We start from the raw sequence: 19,885 nt of genomic DNA, 5'->3' as shown, positions 1-19,885 counted from the left end.
CAGAAATGCTAACCAAGCAATCAATAAAAGAAACTATGAACAACCAACAAATTTTTTTTTATTCTTCATAAAAGGGATTAAAATTCTAGAAATTATCACCACTTAATTTCCGGGTCTTGAAACATGGCTCAGTGGTTAAGAGGTACAGATGCTCTTGTAAAGAAGCCAGACTTACCTCCCAGCACCCACAGGGTAGCTAAAAACCACCTGTAATTCCAGTTCCAAGAGATACAATACCTTTATCCAACCTCTATAGGCACCGCAAACATGTGGTACAAAGATATACATGCAGGCAAAACACATTTTTATTTTATAAAATAAAAATACAAGTTAAAAAATTAAAACAAAATAAACATTTAATTTTCATTCTAAAGAAATGAAAATTAGTAACTAGACAAAAAACCAACCAGATGTATTTATAGACTCTCTAGTCATGGTACATAGCCTTAAGACACAACTGAAAAGATCTGCAAACAAAGCTGGATATGCTGGGATTATGCCTCTAATCCCAGTGCTTGGGAAGCTAAAGCAAAGGACTTCCATGAGGTCCAGGCTAGCTTGAGCTATTGAGACAATATTTTCAAAAAAAAGCAAAAACCAAAGCAACAACAACAACAAAAATAAGAGGGAAGCATGCTAAATAAGCAGTTTCTATCTTCCTATCAGTCTATTTTAATATTTTTATTATAAAAGGGGGTTTTATTGGTGATTTCCCCCCAAATATGTTCCTCTTACAAAAATAAATTGAACATGAAGGGCTAGAGAGATGGCTCAGAGGTTAGGATCATCTTCTGTTCTTAGAGGACCAGAGTTTGTAGCACTCGCATCCAGTGGCTCACAATCACCTCTGCCCTCTTCTGGTTTCCAAGTAAACCTGTATTAACTTGCTGCTAGGACAGAGCAATGACTAGAAAAGTCTCAATAGCTTCAAAAAAAAAAAAAATTAGTCTACTCTGATCCAACTTGACCTTAGGTGGCTTCCTTATAATTTCTTCTGCGCCACGCCCAAAAAACTTTTCCTAGTTTACTACCACATTATAAAATTTAACCCTACCAAAACTCTTCGATGTTTAACTTGGCTCTGAGTAACCTCTTGGGGGCTGTCTACATGTTTTCCAATGTGCCACGCATGCACTTAGCTCATACTCGTTCCAATCAATCTCCATTATCTTACATCCTCTGTACACTTGTCCAGTGTGCTTACACTAAGTGATTTATCTCACCTCTCAAAGTCCTGCATAGATCTCTCCTTCTCTGAAGATAGTTCCCTAACTGAACCAAATAGCCTAGCAATTGTTTGTGTCATCCTTCCTAGTTCCAACAATCTACAATATTGATGTCTTAGTTCTGTAACTAAGTACAATGGACTCCACTAAGACAAAAGAACATGAACAGCTATAACCAAAATGTGACAATTTAAAGTGACTAGATTGAAAATGAAAAAATAAAAATAAAAATAAAAAACTGCTAAAAAAAGAAGCACAGGAGTTATTGGGTGGGAGTGCTCACCTCACAATCTATACTTGTGTAAAAGTGTTGTTACATAACACAGCACCCTATATAATGAATATATACAATGAAAAACATTTTAAAGTTAAATAATAAAAGAATAGCCATGTTATCAGTTATTACCACTATACTCAATTTTGTCCTTATAATGTATACGTCAACTATATTTCTTGCAATAAAACAAAATAAAAAAGCAAAAATAACAATTGTGTTTACTTAGCGCTTCCTATGTGCCAGGCATTATTCTAAGCAGGAGCTATCATCATTCCTAATTGTACAAACAACAGCAAAGAGGTAAACTTGACCGCGTCCGTCTTTAACTGGTAAAGAATAAACTCAAGCCCAGGTAGTCCAGCTCCAGAATACATTATTTGCAAATGACTGCCCTGTACTGCCTCTCAGAGATTCTGGTGCTAAGTATGAAATCAATCTGAATTTTAAATTAAAAGACATTCACTAAAATATGATCTGAAGCATCAATATGTTAATATAACTGAATCTTGCAATAATCATTATATGGGGTTACTCTTGATTTTTCTAGGAAAAAAAGTTGTCTTTACCTTGCAATCCACTTTTATCCAAAAAATTGCTTAAGTTAAACAATGTGTTTCTTGAAGCCAAATACTGAATGAAACGCTGGAAAACAAACAATTACAATAAATTATGGTGCTGCCATCTTACAAACGCTTCATTTGAAAGCAGGAGGAAAGTGACAGTTAACTTATTTCAGTAAGTTTATTGGAATTTCCCATCCATACTCTCATTAGTTACCAAATGTAAAAGCATAATAGTTTTCACAAGTACAGAGATTTATTACAACTTAATGATCACAACGGCAATACTAAAGTGAAAATAATTAAATGAATTAAGTACTTAAAAACTACAATCAAAACTAAAAAATTTTTTAAAAATTATTTCCCACCCAAAAAACTATAATCAATAATTCTGATTTTTTTTGTAGCACAGTAGGACACAGATAAGAATAATCAGATCATATCTGTACTTTTTAACTCATTTATTTACTCCGTTTGTACATGGCATGCCATGACCCACACACAGAGGTCAGAAGACAACTTTTAGGAGTCGGTTCCATTCTTCTACCATGCCGGTTCTAAAGATCAAACTCAGATCCTCAGTCTTGCCAGCAAGTAGCTTCACCTGCTAAGCTGTCTCATCAGCCCTCCTGTCTTTTTTTTTTTTTTTTTGGGGGGGGGGGGGGACAGGGCCACAAAAAGTATCTGACACAATACTTTGGCACAAGTCTCATCTTAAGCCCCTGAGCTCAGGTCTCCATCCTTGCACAGCACTGAGCTACTCTCCAGTTCCAGTACCTAAATTTTGGAGAGGACTATTATATCTCTAGTATTTATGATTTTTTTTAAAAAATTCCTAATCATACAAGAGAATGTTAAAGACTTCCTTACCCATTAGCTAGGTTAACCACATTAAAAAATTCATTTCAGAGTTTATGATATAATCATAACATCATAAGACTCCACTGAGAATGCAGATCTTCAATCTGATTTCCTCCTTGCCTCCTCAAAGGTGATCACTTTGCTGAAGCAGGCATAGTTTCCACATACTTTGACAATTTATGTATGTACACATTGATAGATATATTCTATATTAAATTTACAGTCTAGATGTAATGTGCTCCTGTGACTCAGGAGCCTAAGGAAAGAGGAAGAAGAACTGGAGGCAACCCCTGGCTGCAACAGAAAATAAGTCAGGTTTGGTGATATGCCCTTGCAATCCCCACAGTCAGGACACTGGCATAGCTCAAGGATAGCCTAGGCTATAAGGTGAGTTCTAGCAAGCCAAAATGCACAGCAAGACTTTGTCTCAAACAAATAAACAAAACGCTTTTCAAAAAAATGCCATATAGTACTTCCTCTTTCTTTTCCAACATTCCAACAATTGTGTATCTATTCATTCACAGATATCTAGTCTTTCCCAAAATTCTCTATTAACAACAACACACTGACATCTTTATACTTGGTATCCACATGCAAATCACTGTCAGGATCTACTCAGGCTGGCATCTGTATAAAAAATACAGCTTTTCAAAACACCCCCAAAATGCCCTCCAAGGTGACCACAGTACATTACCCTAAGTCTTTGTCCCTTCTGTACAACTCCAGACACACAGAAGGAAATAATATTCTCTCACTTTACTTGTTAGGGCCCCTCCATTCCCCAGTTTTAATACATGTAGTAGCTTACTACCAACTACTCTGTCACCCTATCTGATCTTGTTTGTATGAGATCACCTCAAACTGGCAAGCAAGTATTTTGAAGAGCAATTTATAAATCAGAGTCATGTTTCATCCTCATCCTGAAACAACCTGTTTCAAAAACATAAAGATATCACGACATTATCAGGTATAATTTTTATAGGCTTTTAAAATAATTTTCCTGCCCTTCATATTCTAGTAACATGTATCTTATTTTATTTAGTCTATTAAGCCATTTCATGCAGGTCTTTAGTAATAATAAATCTAAATTTTCTCAGTTTTTGTCAATATTCATCATAAAAGTTGACTATAAAAATATGGCTTCAATCAAATTTTGATTTGTGTTTCCAAAAGTAACCTAATAAGGCCAGCGTCATGCCACCACTCTGACAATACAGTAAGGCTTCATGGTTTCTATTTGAGGTAGTTCAGAATGCATCACCCTAAAAATATCCTTTCCAACGTGCCAAAAGATGGGTGATGTTGAAGCTGGTTGGTAGGTACATAAGCATTTAATACACTAGTCTCTAATTTAGTACGCTTGAAATTTTTCATAATAAAATGTTTAACAGCACTACACTTCCTTTTTTGAAATTCTATCTATAAATTTTGGTCATCAACTATTTATAATGCTTTAATGTATAGTTTCTTAAACTGTGGGCAAGATTGCATATGGGTAATGGAATTGAATATGGGAGTTGTGAAAATTCAGGCAACAGAAAACAGTTTCTGAATGTGCAAGAACCAAAATTAATTCCAATCAAAAATGTAACAAATCCAATGTTTCTGAAGCACTCACTTAGTTAGGAACCCACAGCACATACACTTTGCTCTGTGCATGCCTCAGCCACGCAACACCAGGTAACGCTACCTGACCGTCTCAGCTCAGATGAGACTACTCTGTGTCTTAAGTTTCAGCTACTTTACAGTGAAGCTGTCGGCTTATACAAACATGATATAATCATGTAAAAAAGCTAGTAATATTTTCTGTCTTTCCTCAGCATCTATCACAAAACATTTTAAGTTGTTAACACTCATGTTGTTAACTTGAGTTTCACTAACAAAAAAATCATTAAAGGCCAGTGAAATGACTCAGCAAGTGTAAGTGTTTGCCATCAAGCCAGATTACCTGAGTTCAATCCTCAGAGGCTATAGTGAAAGGAGACAAATTACTCTCTGAGACTGAACTCTACACACACATAAAATTAATTTTAAATTGTTTTAATTATTCTAAAATCAATGTATCAATCAACTGTAAGAAACTCTAAAGATGTTCTACATCCTAAAATATCCAACGTTTACGTTTACTCAAGACTTAATTATTTTTTAAAAATGTTTCTCCCTTATTTATATCATGTATGCATGATGTGTGTGTGCTGGGGGTTGGGAATGCCACAGTGCATGTGTGAAGGGTCTGCAGGAACAGCTTCCCTCCTTCCATCATATTTACACTACATACTGATTCAGTTTGTCATGGCTGTCACTTTCCCTTGCTGAGCTAGCTTACTGGCTACAAGATTTCATCCTTTCTGTAAAAATAAGCAAGCATACTTACCCCATTAACATGCAATTTTTTTTGTTTTTAATAAATGATAAAATCATATACAAAACTGTTTAAAATATATTTCTTTATAACTTAGTATCAATAAATAATTTATATACCTAATTTCTTTTTTTCTTATTTATTTTTTGTGTGTATGTGCACACTGATACCACAGCCCACTTGCAGATGGGTCAAAGGACAACAGTGTACAGCCATTCTCCCCTTCTACAACGTGACACATGGGGCTAGAGCTCAGGCTGCTAAGCTTGGCAGCAAGTGTCATAACCCCCTGAGCCATTCTACAGACGCTGTACACATATTTCATATACCCATATACCTGGGATCTCCTAAAACTGTCTTTGGCAAAAAGGAGTCATTAGTGGAAAAAAAAAGTTTAAGAAGCCTTAATTAATTTTACTTGTTCACTATGGTATTATCATAATACTGACAAGAAACGTAAAGCAAGGAGAAATGACCTGTTCAAGTCACTTAACTACTATGAAGAAAACAGGACAGGCATACCTAGCTATCTCATGTCAAGACTCTATGGTACAGAATCAACCTTCAGAGCTTTTTCTGTGTCCAGGTTTCTCTACCTTAACACTCTAGTTGAAAACAAATCCTCTCTGAGGATGAACTATTACCTTTCCATGTTACCAGTCTATGGACTTCCCATCACCACAGCCTAAAGGAACCCTAGCTATACCCTCTTCACAGGCTACAGAGTTGCCAATAAGCCTGAGTTGAGTGGAATAAAGAGAAAGAAGGATAAGGGGGATGGAAGAGGTAAAGCAAGGCACTTATCTTAGATGCTTTTGGGAAAAACAACAGTTTATGTGCAAAGCACACCAAAATGCTATCTTTCTCCTATCTGCTGGCCAACTGTTGGAAATAAGCCAACTTTCTATTTTGCTTTTATCAATGCTGCCTCATTTACAATATCTGAAAACTAACACTGATACTTTGCCTCTTTGCCTGGCACTATAGTTGGAGGTATTCATGGCTCCTGAAATTCTTCAGAACTAATTCCATTAAGCAAGCACACTTGTGATAAAAGTAGGAACAATTATTGTAGTTGGGGCCAAAACGTTTTGAGTCACAGTTAAGCTAGCATACCCAAAAAACAACTGGTTCTGTGGACTGGCTGCAGTAAGTTTAGAAGCGACTGGGTAGGGTAGTATGCAGCCTTCAACACTGCTACATGGTTGGCTAGTACACGTTTGAGGCAGCACTTGGAGAAGCCATCTTTAAAAACTGAAAACAAACCTCAATGTGGTGCTAATATATGAATAATCCAAAAGCTAAATTTCCAGTATGGGTATAGCTTAAATAAACTGAAATATAAAAATATGTGACAATATAAACAATACAGAACATGATGATACTCATAATAAAGGTAACACACAAGCCAAATACAACACTGTATCTAAGTATGATTGCTGTTACCAAAAAAAAAAAAAATAATACTTTAAGACAAGCAACACAAGGGAATTCAAAAATATGTAGGAGCTAAGATTTGTTGGAATGATCTAGCTGCAGGAAACCTCTTCTTTAACTCTGGATTTTAGTAATGCTGCCTTGGTATTTGTCAAAGAAAAGCCTAAGATCCTAAGTAAAATGACATGTCAGAAAACCATTCAGACAAGAAACCCTTTTCCTCCCGTGAGAGCCATCTTGGGCTGCACCTCTTCTTTCCAAATTACTCACCAATGTAGATTTGTCTAGTTTCACTCAATTATTTCACAAAAGCTTCGTGAAACACTTTACAAGTAGATACAGTAGCTGAGAAACCCACAAACGATTAACAACAAGTTACTACTAGGCTATCATGGAAAACAGGATGATTCTTTCCAAACAGAAAATCCACAAAAGTAGTTCTTACTAGTCACCCTTCAGAGCAACCCCTCTCTATGGTAATCAGTAATCACACCAATATACTTGTCAAAGTTCTTCCTGGGCTGGCAAGATGTCTCAGCATGTGAAGGTACTTGCCCTGTAAGCATGGTGACTTGAGTTTGACTCTTGAAATACAACCTCCCACCCCACACAATAATAAACAAAACATTTTTTAAAAGTTATACTTACCTCATTTCCATACACCATCAAATGATGAGTTGTAATGAGTGATTTGAAGACCACCACCCAACTACTGTTAGTAGTTCTTTCAAATAAACTGTCTGCCAACTGTGGGATGTTCACATTCATCTCATTTGTACACTGAATTAAGTCTGTAATTTAAAAAAAAAAAGATAAATTTACTCTCCGGTTGTAATTTAATGCTAGTGCCATATTTGATAGTAACAAGTATTTTAAAATATCTAACAAAGTATAGCAACAGTGTGGACGATTTAAAATTCTTCTAAGAGGTCAGAGCATGTACTTGTTACCAAGCCTGATGACTCAAATTCAATACCCAGGATCCACAGGGTATGAGGGGACAGACAGACAGACAGACAGACAGACAGACAGACAGACACACACACACACACACACACACACACACACACACACACACACACACCTTTCAAAAGAAATCACATGTACAGAAGCTTGAGTAGGAAGTAGGCCTGCCACCTGTATGACGGTCTGCTCTACGGTGCTATTAGCTAACAGAAAAGGAGCAGAGACATGTCTGTGACAGGGGAACTCTTAGTTTGGCACATTCTTGCCCCTCTCAATTCTACTGGTTAACTCAGAATAGCCATTCTTGTTAGCTGGCTAATTCTGACAAAAAACTGAAAAGATTTAAGTTTCCAAATTAAAAATGATTAATACTGCTAAAGATATATCTAAATTCCAATTTATTTTATTTACTTGTTAATTTTTAAGGCAAGGTCTCTTTATCAATTTATTTGTTTGTTTGTTTTTAAGGCAGGATCTCGGCATAGCCCTGTCTTGGAATTGACTATATAAACCAGGCTCCAACTCACAGAGAACTCACAGGCAGGCCTAAGTACATATGCCATCACACCTGGCCTAACCTCCAATTTGACTTATTTCATACTCAAAGGCATTATTATAAAGTAGTCTGGCACAAAACTGTTTAACTACCCAAACAGGAAAAAATAAAATTCTTAATGGACCTCACAGTTTTACTTATAATCTGCTTTAAAATTTTCAGTGTCAAGTTCAATATAGGAAATCCAAATGGTCCAATTTAAAGAATAGAGAGAAGTAGACCTAGACATGACTTATTTTACTTTTAAAACACGTATCAAATATGATTACAAACATGTCAGCTATAAGAATGATGACAAAGTTGTTATAACTACCCATGACTAATAGAAATTTATTCACTTTTACTGTTTAGTTGAAAATGACTAACCAGGAATTCAGATAACCTAACTTGGCCTTGACTGCTTGCAAAAAATGACAGCAACAATAGTTACATGCTTGTAATTCCTTATAATGCTTGCTTTAGTAGATCCAACTAGTAACATTTGCTAAGCAACTGAATTTAGACAAATAGCTACACAAACCAATACTGCCTGAAGAACAAAACACCAAATAATGTAACAGAAAGCCTACAGAACAGCAGAATAACCAAAGCTTTCAAACCCAAATCAAATGTATCCAACACAAAACAGTAAATTCAACTTGAGTGTACCTGTTCTGGGAGTTTAAAAAAGGAAGAAATCTAATCTGCTGTGCCCGGGTCCTCCTACTACCTTATACCTGCTCTAACTAAGGCCCTGAATGTCTACTGCTTGCTTTATTCCAAATACAGTCTGCTGAGGGCAAAGCCTACCTAGGACTGTGTTCAAAACTGGGTCTCCCTATATAGCCACAACGCCTCTGACTCGCGGCCCTCCTTGCTCTGACCTGATTCTTAGTTTTAAGAAACTAACCTTCAAGCCCAACTTCCTCCCATTTAGCTTTATATCCCATATTTTTCTTTTATATCCTTCCAGAAGACAACTTGAGGAAACTACTCAAGTCTGAACTACAGTAACTACTACAAAATAGCACTAATGTTTTTGTTTGGGGTTGTATGTGATTTGTGTTCATGTTCGTGTGGCTATGTGAGCAAGTGTGTACAATGTGCATGGGTGTGGGAATACACATAGGCCAGAGATTAATGCTAGGTGTCTTACTATTGCTCTCCACGTTGAGACACGGACTCTCACTGAACCTGTTACAGCTAGACTGGCTGGCAACAAGCCCTTGAAATCTTCCTGCTTCTGCACCCCTCCCCCCAGTACTGGGATGAAAGGTGCCCGCCTCTATGCCCAGCTGTTTACGTGAGTGCTGGGCTCCAACTTCAGGTCCTCACATTTGTACACACTTGTATGGCAATCACTTTACCAACTGAGCCATTTACCCAACCCGTCTGTAACCTATTTTTGAAGTTGAACCTACCATCCAACTACCCAAAAGGTGCTCCTACTTCTTCCCCTTGCATCTGTCAGTACAGAGATACATTCTACGTATCAGTAACCAAAGCTTCCTCATAGCATCTCCTATAACTCCCAAAGCCTGTCTCTTTTTTATCTCAGCATGAACATAACCCCACGACTAAGACTGCCAACAATGAACCGGGCAGGCATGGTAGTACATGCTGTAGTCCAAGCAATGAAGCAGGAGAACCGCCACTTAGCATAGTGAGTATAAGGCCAGTCAGGGTTACATAAACTCCTCAGTAAACAAACAGGACTGCCAAGAGTAAGGAGAACACTGATCAGATTGGCTTCCTTCTTTTTGGTAATAGCTGATTTGAGGTGTCACCTACCCACAATGCCAGCACAGAATGCTCTACAAAGCAATACTATCTAACCTAAATAACATCCTTACTTACAACATGGGACAAGGCACTGCACTTTGCTATTATCTTCTTGCATCTTACCCTCAAACAGAACACCTTTCCAATGTTGTGTGGTATAGTTTGCTATTTCATACCTGAAACTTTCCATTCTAGTTCACTACAACATTCCTTTTTTAATAAAGGTTTCCCTTCTATAAAAACTAAAGTACCTTACAAATCCACTGAAACTGGAACCGAATTCTATACTGCAGAACTTTCTGCTATGCTGAATTGACTTCCAAATCATTTTGTTCTACTAATTACCTTAAAAGATACCTCCATTTCTTTATTCATCAGAAACAGCCAAGGTTAAATAAAAAGCCTAATTTTTCAGGAAGAATGCACTTCAGGGTCAATTACAGTGTACCCCTTATGATCTACTCTTTCCCCTGCACACCTCTGTTTCAACTCTCCCAATGTCTTTCTTTGCAATGTTTCACAAATGCCAAACACTGTTTAACTCAGATGTTTGGCCCTGCTGTTCCTTCTACTTGAGATGCTCTTGTTCAGGATACCTGCTTTCTCATTTTCTTCCATAGATCTTTGCTGAAATGTCACCTTTATTGGTAAGCTTGTTTGAATATTGATTCATATTAACAAATCCTTAGGGCACGTCTGTAACTCTATGCCATCATTAGCTACTACACTGTGCACTTCTTACTATTTATCTTAATGTTTGTCTCTAAATTCTTAGTTTTGGAGTGGACAAAATTGTTTTGTTCTCCATTATTTCCCCAGAGGCCTGAAACAATGCCACACATACAGTGGTCACTCATTTTGGTATGTATTTTTTCACTTTCTTTTTGAAGGCACATCTATTTGGCCCAGTCACCTGACATTCCCATGTACATCAGGCTGGTGTCCAACTTTCTGCCTGTCCCCCAAGTATGGGAATTACAGCTCTATGCTGGATGCATATGTACACTTTAAAAACGCAGCCAGCTGGGCATAGCAGTACAGGCAGGAGGACTACCACAAAGTCAAGGCTTGGCTACGGAGAGATGTTAAGGCCAGTCTGAGCTATTGTGAGACTCTGTACCCCCCCCCCCAAAGAAGCAGAGAGAAAGGGGAGAAAGAGGAAGAGGTACATAATTGAGGGAGAAGGGAGCGGGAGGAGGCAGGAGACACATTCAAAATGGTGTACACTAGCTAAACTAACATACTACAACTATTTGCTCTTAAAAAACATATGCAATTTTCAAATTTCAAGTTAAAGGACAACAAATTTTCACAAAAACCTTATGAACTCTGGTTGGGTTAGAAACAATCACATGGAGAGAAGGATAACTACAGAGGTGCAAGGTAGTATTTTATATATAGCAAAGCAAGAAAAATCAAGTAAGAATTCATAAGACTGTGTACCAGAACAGCCCAGATATAAAACTAAAGTTATACAATTATTACTAGGGTGAGGAACTATATAAATTCGCTGTATTTCCCAACAGTTCCTTAATTCAGTACTCTCTTCATGGAGGTAATTTTTCCTCTGTATGAAATTTCTACCATAAAAGCAACTTAAAAAGCTAATCTTTTTCCACTTGTGACTAATCAAAAGCAAACTTTCAAACAAATTCACTTATGAGAATTTCAATGGCTATTGCTTGTCCCACTCTGAATCCAGGAGAGAGAAAGAAAGAGGAGGGGGAGGAGGGAGGGAGGGAGGGAGGGAGGGGGGGAGGGAGGGAGGGAGGGTGGGAATGTGTGTGTGTGCGCGCGCGCGTGTGTGCGCGCGCATCTTCCTGGCTAGCCTGAAATTTACTACGTAAGTCAGGCTGACCTCCAACTCCCAGAAATCTACCTTCGGCCTCTCAAGTGTTGAAAATAAAGACATTTGTCAATCATGCCCAGCCCAGGAAACATTATTTCTTAAAAGCAAAAACTCTATAACAAAATTGCCATGCATGTCAAAAATCTTTTTAAATTATTTACCTCAAGAATATAAACACTGAAGTTCTTCATCAACATTTTATTAACAATTCCGAAACCCGCACTCAACTAATACAAACAACAAATAGCAGTAAGTTCAAATAATGAGAATTTCTAGAGTTTAATGTCTTGAAGAAAACTCACAACAGTGAGTATCCCTTTCCTGACAGAAAGTTGATGGAATCATCAACTACCAAAACAAAATGTTCTTGCTCTTTCGTTAATGCATTCCCTCAACAACTACGGAACTAGAATTAGCATCTGAGAAACCAGATATTACTTCTATTTATATAGGCCAGGCTCTTTCTGGAAAGTAACGAGGTCACGGGAACTCACTACTATGCGACAGATTTACGACTAGAACTAAAGGATAAGAACATTTAAAAATGTATAGAGAGGATGTCCAGGTACTTTATGAGACAGGGACACACTAGGTAGCCCAGGTGAACCTTAAACTCATCATAAGCACTGAGGTTACAGGTATGTATCATTGGGCTCAGAGCAACTACTCAATTTAAAGCAGGTCCTAAATTATAAATACCTAACAACAAAAAGAATAAGAAAAATAGTAAAACACAGTCCTGTATTAAAGAAAAATATTTTAGAATGTATAAAATTTTGAACAGTTACCAAATGGCTTAACTAGTCTTATAGCCAAATTACTAGTCCAGGCCACCAGCCTATGTAGACCTCCTTACACCAACTTCAGAAACTTACACAAAGACATTTAGTAATCTCATCTACAGTAAGCAAGGCAGCTAAGCAATGCTAGTCAGTCAGTGGCATTCAAAACTGAAATGCAAAGGTCGAGTTCCCATGTAAAAATAGCCACTCAGTAGACAATACCAAAACAACCTGGCAAACAAGTAAGATTTTTCTAACATATGAGAGCATGGCTAAAAACATACCATGTTTTTTAAGAGTGATACAGAATAGTCAGTGGGCAAATATTACTATCTCTTTCAGAAGAATTGTTTGAAAGACAGCCTCATTGTTACTTCAGATTTTTGTTTGTTGCTAGGAGGAAAATTAAGCAGCCAATTAAATACCACTTCATATCCCAAATCTTTGGAACTTTTTATGGATGGGGAGTACAAATAAATGGAACAATGATCACCAAGAATAGTAAGGATAAGAGCAAGAAAACAACTTCTGGGATTTTGACATACAAGTAGTAGAACATTTTACCGTATAGCAAAAATGTAGACATGGTTAGTAAACATGGAAGTCACAATTTGACTTAAGCCAAAGCAAATCACTTATGTCAAGGGACACCTACCCTAGTCTTAGTGTCAAATGTTGGAAAATGTCTTAATAGCACTATTTCTTGCTCTAACTCTTATGTAAGGGATCATAAAGTATGTAACTACTAAAACATGTTTAAAGTTTAGAATTCCATACAAGAACACATGGCTGTATTTTCATAAAACTTCCATTAGAATTCAAATATATACTTGCTAAGCCTGGCATGATGGCATACACCTATAATCCAATTACTCAAGCGACCAGAATAAGAAGTTTATGAATTGAGGCTGGCCTGAGCTCAAGAAGAGCCCTGACCCCCGCCCCCAAAAAAAGAAGAGTCCTGGCTACATGAGACTCTGTCTCAAAAGCAAAAACATTACATATGTAGGCAGATTTCTACTTTTCTTAGGAAATCAATCTAACAATCTACCAAACAGACTTTAGGGTAGTAACAGGGTAATGGCTTTAAAATAGATTAGAATGCCCAGTACAGGGTAGAGACTATGCTAACTTGAAATGGAAAGGGAGAGTCAAGGTATTAAAAAGACAAAACAACCAGATGACTCAAAAAAAAAAAAAACCTAAAACTAAAACACTAAGGATCCTAATTCATACTGTAAGTGAACATGCCTAATGATACAGAATTAGTTAACTAAAAGGTAATACAGTCTTACAATGAGAGAATATTAAAAACTGGCAAAAAAAAAAAAAAAGCTGTCTGGGGAGAAATAGTCTACCTATTACTAAGCCAGAGAAGAAACAGACTCATATGCAACACAAGTGCACACTTTAGTCGTGTGTATTTGCTACTGTATTTGGACAAATACAGAGACACTAAAGAACTGACCTTCCACAGTTTTGACAGAGGGAATCAAGGCTAAGGTATAAAAAAGCTATTCCAGAGCCAGGTGGGGTAGCATAGACCTTTAATCCTAGAACTAGGGAGGCAGAAGCAGGTGGATCTCTGAGTTTGAAGCCAGCCTGCTCTACAAAGCGAGCCCAGGACAAGCAAGACTACACAGGGAAACCCTGTCTTGAAACTGCGGTGAGTTTGAACCCATCCTGGTCTACAAAGTGAGTACTCGGCAGGCAAGGCTACACAGAGAAAGCCTATCTCGTAAAACCAAAGAGGGAGGAGAGAGGGGGTGGAGCTATGCCAGTGTCTGTGTGATTCTGGGACCACAGCAAGCACTCACGTCACACATACATAGTATTTCTATTGTTTAAGAGCTTAGAATTTAGTCCAGTGTGGTGGTGCAAACCTTTAATCCTAGAACACAAAGGAGAAGGCAAGAAGCAGGTGCGCCTCTGTGGCCAGGCTAGTATCTAGCAAATTACAGCGCAGCCAGAGCTGCATAGAGATCCACAAACAAACAAACAGCACAGAATTTGAAGTACTAGGTCAGTATTTTGAACTCAATTCAATATTCTCAATGGTAGTCCTAAGAAATCTCTAGACCTCATAGTTCTGTCTTAGAAAACCAAATCCTACTTGTAGGCCAAACAACAGTCTGTTAGCATAAAGTCGGTACGCTATTTCTGTCACCACGTTCTCAAAATCAACAAAATAAAAAAATTAAGAGGTAATCCTACAAATCTACATTTGTACTGTGCATACTTAATCTAAAAGTGCAAAATAAATTATTTTAGTTAGTGGAAAGCCATTCTGTATTTGCCTTAAATTTTAAAGTTGAAACAAAAACAGCTTCTTCAAATCAGCCTAACTTACTGTCTCTTAAAATTATCCACTATAATCTCATTGGTCTTTTCACCTAATAATCTATCATAAATACAAAAAACAAATCTTACAACAAAAGCAAAGGTTTGTTATGAAGATACTTTATAGAAAAACATACTCTCAAAATATCGAGTATCTAGTGGTGCTACCCTGGTCGGTGTCCCTGTCCTCCCAGTCTCTAGGTGCCTGTCTGATGACTGAGTAAGCTCTCTTAGCACACACAGCACCCTGAGCTGCTGCTCCTCTGTGCTCAGATGACTCTGCATTCCGACCACTGGGTGGCAGACTGATAAGAAGAAAAACAGACACTGGCTAGACAAGTTCAGGCTCATGGGTAAGTTTCCTTAACTTTGAGGTTAGGGCTCTGTTTTATATGTATTTCAGAGTAGTGCTTTCCAAACTACATATTCCTGCCACAAATTTCAAATAACAAATACACAGAATCCCTATTTTTGGCAAGTACTGCCTCAAAATATTTCTATGTCAATTTTCAACTTATCAGAAAATGTAAGATCAAAATGTTAACAGAATAAAAAACCCATGGAGCTGAGGCTGTAGCTCAGTGGTAGATCATATAGAAGGCCCTGGGTTCAAATCCCTACATTCTCCCTCCGCATCTCGCCCCCACCCCCCCAAAAAAAGCCAAGGAATAAAAAAAGGACCTGGGTGGTTGGTAAGGGTAGTGCTCCCTTTTCTGAGAGGGGAAGGGGGTGGGAGGGTGGTATTGGGAGAAGAGGAAAGGCGTGTGTTCGGAATATAAAATGAATTATTTTTTTTAAAAAGAATAAAAACCCATCACCTAATATAAGAATTTAAAAATATTTATTTAAATTGAACAGGAAACCAAAATGAAAGCATTAAAATTGTATAAGATCAAATAATAACAAATCCATGGTAAAGCAAAAGGTGTTTTCCTCTCTTCCTTGAAGATTTGAAGTTTCAGAATTACAATCTCTCCTACAGGAAAGAAAACATTTTAAGTATCAAGCAGTATAAAATTCAAATGTTAAATGCCAAATCACAAAGCTTATTATATTCTAAAAATCTCACTAATTACTCTTGCCTGATGACAGAGATATTAATTTTCAGGATTCTCAAAAGCAGTCCCGTTAAGGAAACAGGAACTTACAAAGACCAACTTCCTAGGCAAACTGAAGTCTATTTGCAATACTTTAGTGGCCCCTGGTAGGCTGGCTGACCAGTCTACAGGAGATGCTCACACCCAGGAATACATATATGGGCAGCACAAACTGGAGTCCATTGGATATTTAGAAGAGGACATGAAGTTGGCAGTGAGTAGAGAAGTAGGGGTGAATCTGGAAGTTGGGAATGTGTAGAAAGGTAGGGGAGAGTCTGGGAATTAAGGTGAATTAGGGGGGAAACTAGTGGGGTGCAAATACGATCCAAATATATTGTATAAAATTTTAAAGGATTTATAAAAATATCCCATTAAAAAATAAATCATGAGTGCTATACTTACCTCCACTAAAGCTCTAAGCTGGAATAGCCCAAGGAATGGCATATAGAAAAAAATAAATTAAGGATTTTGCCCAACTCCCAAGACCAATGAAAAGAAAACAAAGTTTGAGAATCTCTGCAAATGCAGATCAGAGTACTGTAAAAAATTTCAAAGCATCTGAAGATTCCATTTGGAATTGGGTCAATTTCTAACGTTCTAAAGTGTGAATAACCAAGTGTCCTGGTTTCTACCTGTCCCCATACTACATTCTCCCTAACAAATGAACCAATTTGGACAAAAAAAAATATGTCACCCTAGTTATCACTTAACCTAGTGAAAGCTCACAAGTAGCTAAAGAATTGATAAAGCACCAACCCATCCTGGCTATTTGTAGCTTTCTATCTTAGAGTGCTATGCTTTGGGCTTTCCCTAGCCTTTCTAAACCCACCCTGGCTATTTGTAGTTTTCTATCTTAGAGTGCTATGCTTTGGGCTTTCCCTAGCCTTTATAAACTTCGTCCTCCCTATCCCTACCTATTAACATATCTCACTTTACGTGCCAGGCATTTTTTTTCCCCACTCTTGGAAAACCATCTAATCTCCTAACATCAACAAACTGGGCAAATGGTACAATATTTCTTCTCAGGGAAAAAAAATCAATGTAAGGTCTTCTGGAAGTTGGAAATAATAATGTTTTACACTTACATCCAAAAATATTTTAGTCAGAACATAAAGCAAGCATGCTACAAGCCTGTAATGCAAGCATTTAGTAGGGAGAAGTAGGATTGTTGCAGGTTCCAAGCCAGCCTGAGCTATACAGCAAAGCCCACAAAGACCAACAGGTAGGCTGTTTCATTTTTAAAGGTCAGAGGCGTCTTTCCCTGTTGAATAAACCTCAGGACTGACTGAATCTGTCTCCTAGCTGCACAGTGTGAACGCTGGACCTGGTAGACGTGCTGGTAAGATGGGATAAATATGTAAGGATTCAGAGGCGACGCCAAAATCCCCCTCCTTGCCTGTGAGTGTCAGGAAGGAAGAGAGGAACCAGGAAAGGCTTTCTTTCTCCTATCCCCAGACCACTGTTGTTTCCTAAGACCAAGCCCACGTAAGCAGGGATCCCCAGGACTCCCCACATCTAACAATTCAGAAAGAGGACTGGGTTAGTTTGCTTCTCTCTTCGCCTCCCTTACCCCGAAAGCACTCCCCAAGTGCAACTAGGAAAATGAAAAGTGTTATGGTCTATCTTCCAGAAGCTTTGCAAACCTCAGAAAAAACAAAAATCCCGTTTATTCTACTAATATTCACCATATAAAATAACTGGCCAAATAATTTCTTAGAACTACAGAAAAGTAGACAAACAAAACCCCTGCCTCAGTGTAGTGCCTGCGTGAGTAGAGGAAGATCGTCAGCAGGTTCCGTATTGGTGGGAGGAACACAAATACATGGCAGCTGGCAGTATTTGCTAGAGCTCCACAGCACGGAGATGGAGGCACGTCTGGAGGAGGTTTCTATTTTCAATGATAGTAATGAAAAAAGTCCCAGATAAAAAGACTTAAATATCAAGTATTAGTGGGCTGTGCCTATGGAAGGCAACTCCACAGAGCATGAAGTATGGCAGCATCCCATCTTTGTCAAGGTAAAGTGACACTGAACTGTACCTTCCCTTCGTGATATTGTAAAGCCTCTAGATTTTTCAAACTGTAAATAATAATACTAATAATTAATAATAATAATAATACCCCCACCGGAATCTCAATTATTTTTTGTACTTTAAATGAGTCAAAATCAACACCAGACATGTATTACGCTTCATCAAGTGTTGCTATACCTATGGCAAAGAGGCACCAGATCATTAAGAAAGTCAAATGAACTGACAGATACAGCTAGAAATTAGAAACAATAAGAAGCCTATCTATCTATATGGCTTTAAGTTTTGAACTAATGCTCTATAAGTGGAAAGCATGAGCAATTTTAACACACTGTTAATAAATAAGTATAAAATAAAGCCGTAGTATTTTTCCTAGTGAGTTAAAACTTGAGTTTTGAATTTTTTAAAATTTCTATGAGGAAATTAAGCATTAATGTAAAATCCTGATCATCACATATTTTATAACCACATTAATTCTCTTCAGATTCTATGACCCATACCCATTTACTCAACACTTAAAAATTTTTTTCATTTCCTAAACAAATGTCTTTGGAGGGTGGTGGATGATATTTTCTCTCAGCCTTGGCTGTCCTGGAACTTACTATGTAGACTAAGCTGGCCTTGAACTCACAGAGATCTGCCTGCCTCTGCCTCTGAGTACTTGGATTAAAGGCATGTGCTACCACACCCAATGCTGATAAAAATTTTTGAAGGGGGTTTTGTTTTTTTGGTTTTCTGAAACAAGGTTTCTCTGTGTAGCCTTGCCTGTCCTGGACTCTTTGTAGACAAGGCAGGCCTTGAACTCACAGAGATCTGCCTGCCTCTATCTCCTGGATGCTGGAATTAAAGGTGTGTGCCACCACACCCGGCTTTTAAACTTAAAAGTTTCATGAAAATTATATACTCAAGCAACATGAACTAAAGGGAAGAAAAATACCTACTTAAAAACCCAAACTTTGACCATCAAAAAATATTTGTTGGACAGAGGAAAGGTTCCACTGATGCACAAAGCCCTGATTTCAAATTCTAACACCACATCAACTAGACAGTGGTGCACATCTGTAACCCCAGCACTCTCAAAAGTGGAAGCAGAAAAAGCAAAAGTTGGAAGCCAGCTTTGGTTACAAAGCAAGTGGCAAAGCGTAGCCTGGGCTATATGACATCTTCAAACATTACCTTCCAAAAAATAAAACAGTATGTGTGGGAGGGAGGATATCACACTATTTCACAATATATATAAATAGAATATGATCATTGAAGATAATGTGCTATTTATTCGAGTTACTGTGTAAAAATCAACCCGATATACTAGCATAAGAAATTAGAGGACTTGGAGCCGGGCGTGGTGGCCCACGCCTTTAATCCCAGCACTCGGAAGGCAGAGGCAGGCGGACTGCTGAGAGTTCAAGGTCAGCCTGGTCTACAAAGCAAGTCCAAGACGGCCAACATAAACCCTATCTCGAAAACCAAAAAAGAAAAAAAGAAAAAGAAAAGGAAAATAAAAAAGACATTAGAGGACTCGGTATGCATTTTAAGGGTATCAGATTACTTCTATTAAAATTAGAAAGATAGTAACATTTGGTACATTGACTGGTAATTATGGGCTTTTACACTTCAAGTATCCCTCAATAAAAGGCATCTTCATAAGCATGTTTCTGCTACTAAAAAATCTGATAGTAAGAGCAAAGGGAGCACACCTTTAATTCCAGCACTTGGGGAGCAGAAGGAGACAAGTATCTGTGACAGCTAGGTAGCCACTCTGATCTACACAGTGAGCACATGC

General features: G+C 37.8%; 1 protein-coding gene across 10 annotated transcripts in view; it reads right to left on the bottom strand.

The window, feature by feature from the left end:
* Window positions 1-19,885, bottom strand: part of PICALM (phosphatidylinositol binding clathrin assembly protein) — an 83,886-nt gene that overhangs the window by 47,238 nt on the left and 16,763 nt on the right. For 9 of the 10 annotated variants that reach the window (XM_084771991.1, XM_084771994.1, XM_084771993.1 and 6 more), the window contains exons 2-3: window positions 7,372-7,514; window positions 2,070-2,145 (exon numbers count right to left, since the gene is read on the bottom strand). In XM_084771991.1, coding sequence (XP_084628117.1) covers window positions 2,070-2,145; window positions 7,372-7,514 — 219 coding nt within the window. Of the gene's footprint in view, window positions 1-2,069; window positions 2,146-7,371; window positions 7,515-15,795; window positions 15,954-19,885 lie in introns of all 10 variants that reach the window. The other variant, XM_084771998.1, reaches the window with a different exon arrangement.

The sequence above is a fragment of the Acomys minous genome, assembly GCF_964271855.1.
Source record: "Acomys minous genome assembly, chromosome: 2".
Taxonomy (NCBI): Eukaryota; Metazoa; Chordata; class Mammalia; order Rodentia; family Muridae; genus Acomys; species Acomys minous.
The sequence above is the reverse complement of the archived record's forward strand: the minus strand, read 5'-3'. Positions and strand labels throughout refer to the sequence as shown.